Here is a 7,035-nt window from a genome sequence, read left to right on the forward strand (position 1 = left end):
TCCATTGTGGCTTGTTAGTCACTTCATATTTAATCTTTCATCCCAGAGTACTGAGACTACTTATCACTATTTTACAAAACTCCAATTGCAAAATGAAGTCATGAAAGTAAGACTGTGACCAGCGCCTCGGTTTGTTTTTTATTTTTACATCTCCATTACTATTTCTATTCATCTAATCTTAACTGGTATCTCTAGTTGTAAAATTATTAACAGTTACTGCAGGAAACAGATTATGACTCTAAATGTTATTAAAGTCCTTTTTCTGGGATCCCTACTAGTGGTATTGTCATTTACAGAGAAATGGGTACTAGCCTGCAAGTTATTATAAATTGCCAGATAAAATGTTCAGCATGAGATTATGGGATAGCAAGAGGAACTATTCTAGAATAAAAAAGCCCCAGAAAGCTGCAAGATGTCTGAAAAGCAGTGAAACATTCTGAAATGCCTATGGAAATACCAGTTCTCCAGGAACCTGGGAATTATGCATAGCCCCAGAATCAGTTGAAGTCTTAAAATTATTATGCTTATACCAGTAAATCATTTTAGGTGTCAGCTAGCTGAGTACTGTTGCAGATAAAACCACGAGAGCTAAAACTTGCTGAAGCATTAAAATGACAGAAGTGCCAGACTACTTAATTCTCCAAATACCTTGTAAAACTTTACTTAGCCTAAGAGGATTCATAATGCAATACGAAACTTTAAGTTTCAGGAAATCTCTTTGACTGCTTTTCTGAGGCAGCTATTCCTCAGCCACGCACATGAAAGAATCAGAAAATCATCCTTAGAATATGATCAAAAAGACAATTTTAGGTCTCAAGAATTTTGCAGTGTCAAGAAAACATCAGATGAAAAACACAAGAAAGTATGATGGGCATAGTCTTCTAGCCACAAACTAAAGTATCCACTAGTAATAACAAAAATGCAAACCCATTTACACATTCTTTACTCAATTCCTACATAAAGCCCATGATCTCTTGAGGTCCTGTCCAACCCCTGCAGTTCTGTGATTTCCATGCAACTTCATAAAAAATCCATGAAATTCCAAAATAAACCTTACATTTCTCTTAGGACAATGTATGCAGTAGAACAGAATATATTTTGTAACATTTAAAAGTACCATATGAGGAAAAGACTGTTTCTCTACATTCTACAGTGGAATGCACTGTTGAAAACCCGTACGTTAACAATGGCATTTAGCTCCACACATTAAAATATTGTAGAAGTGCTGGACACAAGCTATAAAGTCTCCTAAAAACACTCAGTTTGAGATCTAAAATCATGTTCTCCCTGCAGTTATGCTGCACCATGCACTGACACTCCTTTTGTCAGTGATACCTTGGATGTTCTCTGCATCAAACTGAACCATCATCTTCTACAGAAGCAAACACCAGAGTTAGTTACTGCATAAACTTATTGACTCAAATATTTTTTCTGTTCTAGTGTATCACAATGAACATGTTTATTTTATCATGTCCTGGGTTCTGCACAGGCTTGAAAAAAAAAAGAAGCAGGTAAAAACACTTGGGCATATGCATTCAAGGAACACTCAAGCATTACAAGGAAAATAATTGTATTACATTAACCCAGCACTGCACTATTCCTGATTGTTAAAACAGATTCCATGGAGAAACTATTTTCTTCAAAAAATAAAATAAAATAAAATAAAATAAAATAAAATAAAATAAAATAAAATAAAATAAATTAGGAAAGAACATTTTTATTTGTATGTAGGTAAAAGGGAGTGGCCTACTCTTCAGACATTATTCTTCCACATTTGTGAAATGACTGTTCAATTGCAGCTTCTATTCTGCACTCAGTGCCACACTCAAAACCAAAATTAGTATCTCATCTCTTTGCCATAATCATGCCCACAAAAACCTTCTGCCATTTTCAGAATGTCAGTCTAAAGAAGTTAGAAAAAGATGTTCCATAAATTAACAGGATTTTAAGAGAATCTCCATATTTGATCTTGTATTTCCTGCAAATCCTTCAAACTCTGTGTCTTTAACTTAAGTCCCTGGGAAAAACTATATATATATGTTTGCCAAATCTATTCAGTAACAGGACCATTTCCTTCATATTCAGTTAAATAGAAAGAACATTATTTTAATAAATATTTTAAAATTAAGGATTATTAATTGTTATTTACCCCTATTAGAAAATATCAGGATCTCAAATAAAAAACTGTAGACAAAATAATCACAAGCATTTCCATTTACATCACTTCTTGATACTGAAGGTAGAATGATATATTTTTAAACAAATGCTCAAAGTAAATACAGTTTGGGAACATAATTGCAATATGTAGTTCACTGATTTTGAAGAATGACAGCACCACTGTCATTAAAATAAAGGCCCTATATTGATTCTGTTAGCTCTTTCCCACTCTTTAAAGTTTTCATGACTCACAGCTTCATAATGTACTCAGGAGAGCAATTTGTCATCAACATCAGACCGCAAGCCATCTCAGAAAAGATTGTTCCTTCTATTAGCTATTTGCAGTTAATCCAGAATTTCAGTGCAAATTTCAGTTTTTAAAAGCAATAACAAAGAAGTTGTTACTACTCAGCACAGAAGTTGTCCATGTATGAAATGTAAATGTATTGGTTGGCATTCAAAACTGGCTGGAAAATTTTCAGTCACTCCCACATTATGACAAGACACTTTGGGAATGGGTCAACTGTTGAGCTGAAGGGGATAAACAGGGTTGTATTCAAGCCACATCATTCATCAAATTTCTAATTTGATTACATCTTTCTTACTTCTACTGAGGTTAGTAGCATTAATCAGCCTGGTAAAGTTAAGTATTTCCTTATCAAGGCAGAATCTAATCTTAAAGCATGTTCTGCTTCCTAGCTAGGTCTCAGCTACTCCATCACTGTGCTGTACATATATGTAGTAGTAGTCTCTCATTGCTCGTCCTCTGCCGACCGAGGGCGCCACTTGCCAGCGAAACCGACCCCAACCGGGCCGGGGCCAAATGCTCACACAGACCCCAGAGTGCGTGAGGCAAAATGGCGTTTATTAAAATGTGGTAGGCACTTAAATATTCTTGTCCCGCTTTGTCCACACCCCTTGCTTACCTGCTGTCCTATTGTGGGGCAGCGTTTGGCAAGCCCTGAGCATAGGAAACCTGACCCCATCACATACCGTTTCCTCGCCACGCCTACTACATTTCCCCCTCCCTATGCTCAGGAATATCCCGTAACAGCGCGATCGCAACGCGAGTACATCTCTCACAACTGTTCCTTCGTTTTGTGATACAGAATCCGTTGGTCCATAACTTGCCACATGATCCTTGTGAGGCAATTCTGGAAACACATGATTATGCACGGCAAAATGGCCGCAATACAAATTATTGCGAGCAATACTAGCGCAACTACCTTAATAATTTTCGCAACCCATCCTCCAAAGCTGCCAAACACACTTCTCAGCCAGTCCCCGATGGGGTCGTCCTCCACTTGGATCTTCTCCGTATGGTCTCGCAGGGCTTTCAGCGCTTTATGGATGGATACACTGTGGTCGCTAAGATTGAAGCAACACATTCCTTCTAGGTCTTCACATCCATGCCCCTGTGCCAGGAGCAAGAAGTCGATGGCTGCTCTGTTTTGCAGCACCGCATGCCGAATGCTGTTTGTGTCTTCTAGCATCGCATTCAATATTAATGTTGTTAAATTCGCCTGCTTAGCTGACCAACATGCTAGGCGTTCTATCTGAGCCAAGCTCTGTGCTGCAGCAACCCCAGGGGCGAAAAATGATGCGAATATCCGTGCTGTGGCACTCCATAACTCTACCTCATCGTTACAATTCTCCGGGAGAGGGCTCGAACGCTTTCGGCGACGATGGTGACCCGTGATGCTCGGGCCATACTGCATCCATGTCGTGAAATTCGGAGACAGTAATGTCAGTTCCCCTAGGTAACAGGGTCCCCCTAAGGCATTGTGCGGGATGCCCTGCCAGGCTCTATCCCCACAGATCAAGAAGATTCCAGGGGGCAACGCCTTAGCCGTTTTGTTATTCCATAGCACCTCGTTGACCCCTCGTTTGAAAGTGAACCCATACCCATAAAAGTCCCAAACTGCCGTACAATTAAATGAGGATCTACCGCTAGATTTAGAAAGGACCCCACCCTTTGACAAGCAGGTTGTATTGCGCCCTGTGAAGACCCGTGTTTCATTTTTGGTATACCCGCAATAACCCGAAGTAATGGAGAAAGCCTCCGTGTTCACAGGACTGACCACAGTCCAAGAGGTCTCGTTGTATGGCTTCAGCCGCGGATCTGTGCCTGCCCACTGGGCAATTAAGGCCTGCAGTTGAATCCGAGCAGACACACCCCGCAGGTAATCTCGCCCCAACAGGGTTCCCGGTACCTGCGCTACCAGCGGGGTCAGCAGGACGGGCTTCTCCAGGGAACCGTCTCTGTTGACCACGATTATCTCGATCTGCTTGGCTGACCTCCGTGTTGGAGCAGTTCCCCCCACTCCCGCTATAGTTTGAGTGGCCCCCGTTGGCCACATGGGCGGCCAGTCGGACTCCGCAAAAACCGTCACATCCGCTCCTGAGTCCACCAGGGCGGTAAGGAAAATAGATCGCGGCCCTGGGGAGCCAGCGGGAAGCTCCGTAATTGCGGCTGTAATCTTCACCAAGGGGCGCTCCCCGCAGCTCAACGATAGCGCAGCTAGTGGCAGGCCTAGATCCAAAGCCCGCCTTTCCTGAGAATCCCGTGAATCGTAACAGGGACCCTTATTCCCCCTACCTCGAGATCGCAGCCCACGAGCTCTACATTGCGGTGCAGTGTGACCTCTCCTCCCGCACATTTGGCACACTATACCCCCGTTGCTTTTACACTGTGCCTTGAAATGACCTAATTGACCGCACCTGAAGCATGGCCCAGGCGGGCGATCTGGACTCTGCCGCCCGGCAACCCCATGCACTAGCATCACCTCAGCTACCGCTGCAGCAACCTCGCTTGCCACTGATGATTGAGACTTTTGCTTGTCCATCACATACTTAAGGACCTCACCGGGGGTGTGGAACCTGTCTGGCGCCGCCCGTAATAGAGCCCGTACGTCCGAGCTCGACTTTTGATAGAGGCAATCCAGGATCACGGGGCCGTGCACTGCCCTAGGCAGCTCCGATCCCTCCACTGCCTTGATCAACCTATCCGCAAAATCCTGGAAGGATTCAGTGGGACCTTGTGCAATCTCCGTCCACGGAGTAGACGGCTCAGCATTTCTTGCGAGCCTTCTGAACGCCTCAAGGGCAGCGTCTGTAGTGGCTATTAGTTCCCCGGGCCTCAGCTCCGCAAGCTGGGCATGTGCGGTGATCATACCCGGCGTACTACCCGTCAGTCTCTGCAGGTTAGACGCGTGAAGCGGATTCCCCTGATCGTTCTGGGCTGTAACCAGCATTTGTCTAAGTCTAGCCTGCCATTCCTCCTTCCAAAGCGTATACTGCACCGGTTTCAAAATCATGCGCATCAGATTCTCAATATCGTATGGTAACAGGGGTCCCGGCAATATTAATGTCTCCAAGGCGTTCATTGTCAGGGGGGACTTCAATCCTTTCTTTTCAACTGCCTCAAGCACCCTCGCTATCGCTTTCGGGTCCAGCGGGACCCAGATCGGGTTATCATCATCGGAAATCACTACCGGAAATGCCTCCGGGTTCGCAAGGCCCCGGTCTTGTGCCTCCTCCTTTACTTTAGCCCAATCAGTCAGCAGACGCCCGTCCCTCCCCCCTTTGGGACGAAGCCCCGCCCTTGCCTTTTCTTCCTCCAAAGAAGGATATAGCGACCGCGGAGGGTAGGGCGGGGGCGGAGCGGGCGGAGTGGGCGGAGTGGGCGGAGCGGTTGGTAGACATGCGGTCGGGAGTTCCTCTTCCCCGCCCTTCGCCGCGGCGACCGTCGCCATCTTGTCCGCCACGCTTTGGTCGTCAGTACTGCAAGGTAGCAAAGACCCGCCCCCCGGAGCCCTTTCCACCCCTTTTTCCACCTTAAGCTTACCCTCCTCTTTAGCCGCCTTAAGGGCTCCAAGTATCAAGCCCCAGGTTTTAAGTTCAGCAGCCTTTTGGTTATTCATGGCGCGTTGGCATAAAGCCGAGGTGAGCGAATCCCACCTACCCGAATCCAGCACTTGCTGAGGGGAGTCCAGCTCCCCTCCCTTTTTTAAAACCGAAAGCACCGCGGCTACCTCCTTCTTTGAAGGGGTATTTTTGCCGCAGTAGTCCTTACAAAACTGCAAAAGTACCTTAATAATCTGTTCCATGGTTACACACGCGACCTGCCGCCACTTCACAGGCTCTTCTCCGCGATGTGTCTTCCGTGAGCGACCTGCCGCCACTCCGCAGGCTCTTCTCCGCTTCACGGGCACGCCGGGTGGTTAACCCTCGATAGGCAGATCACGTCGGGGTCACCACTTGTAGTAGTAGTCTCTCATTGCTCGTCCTCTGCCGACCGAGGGCGCCACTTGCCAGCGAAACCGACCCCAACCGGGCCGGGGCCAAATGCTCACACAGACCCCAGAGTGCGTGAGGCAAAATGGCGTTTATTAAAATGTGGTAGGCACTTAAATATTCTTGTCCCGCTTTGTCCACACCCCTTGCTTACCTGCTGTCCTATTGTGGGGCAGCGTTTGGCAAGCCCTGAGCATAGGAAACCTGACCCCATCACATACCGTTTCCTCGCCACGCCTACTACACATATATTTACATCATCTTACTGCATGAAGTCCACAGTACAGCAGACATCAAACTATGAGAGAGCATCCAAAGGAAGGCTACAAAAATGCGTGGAGGGTCTAGATGGCAAGATGCGTGAGGGGCAGCCAAGATCCCTTTGTTCAGTGCAGAGCAAAGCGGTTGACTGGAGGCCTGATGGCGGCTGCAGCTCCTCACAGGGAGCAGAGGGCAGCGCTGAGCTCTGCTCTGTGTGACAGCAACAGGGACTGAGGGAACGGCATGGAGCTGTGTCAGGGGAGGGGAGCTGGGAGTCAGGGAAAGGGTCTGCACCAGAGGGCGGTGAGTGTGGAATGGGCC

The 7,035-nt window shown here is 46.4% G+C and overlaps 1 protein-coding gene across 1 annotated transcript; it reads right to left on the reverse strand.

Annotated features, from left to right (window-relative positions):
- Nucleotides 1–3,001: 3,001 nt before the first annotated feature.
- LOC149912683 (uncharacterized) lies at nt 3,002–6,652 on the reverse strand. Its single transcript, XM_090131567.1, has one exon. The coding sequence runs from the start codon at nt 6,264–6,266 to the stop codon at nt 3,237–3,239; it is 3,030 nt and encodes a 1,009-aa protein (XP_089987693.1). The 5' UTR covers nt 6,267–6,652; the 3' UTR covers nt 3,002–3,236.
- Between the last annotated feature and the right edge of the window lie 383 nt (nt 6,653–7,035).

Source organism: Phasianus colchicus, chromosome Z (assembly GCF_987193195.1).
Source record: "Phasianus colchicus chromosome Z, bPhaCol1.hap1.1, whole genome shotgun sequence".
In the NCBI taxonomy this organism is placed as follows: Eukaryota; Metazoa; Chordata; class Aves; order Galliformes; family Phasianidae; genus Phasianus; species Phasianus colchicus.

Coding starts and splice junctions, on each gene's coding strand:
- LOC149912683 (XM_090131567.1), bottom strand. CDS start 6,266: ATGGAACAGATTATTAAGGTACTTTTGCAGTTTTGTAAGGACTACTGC.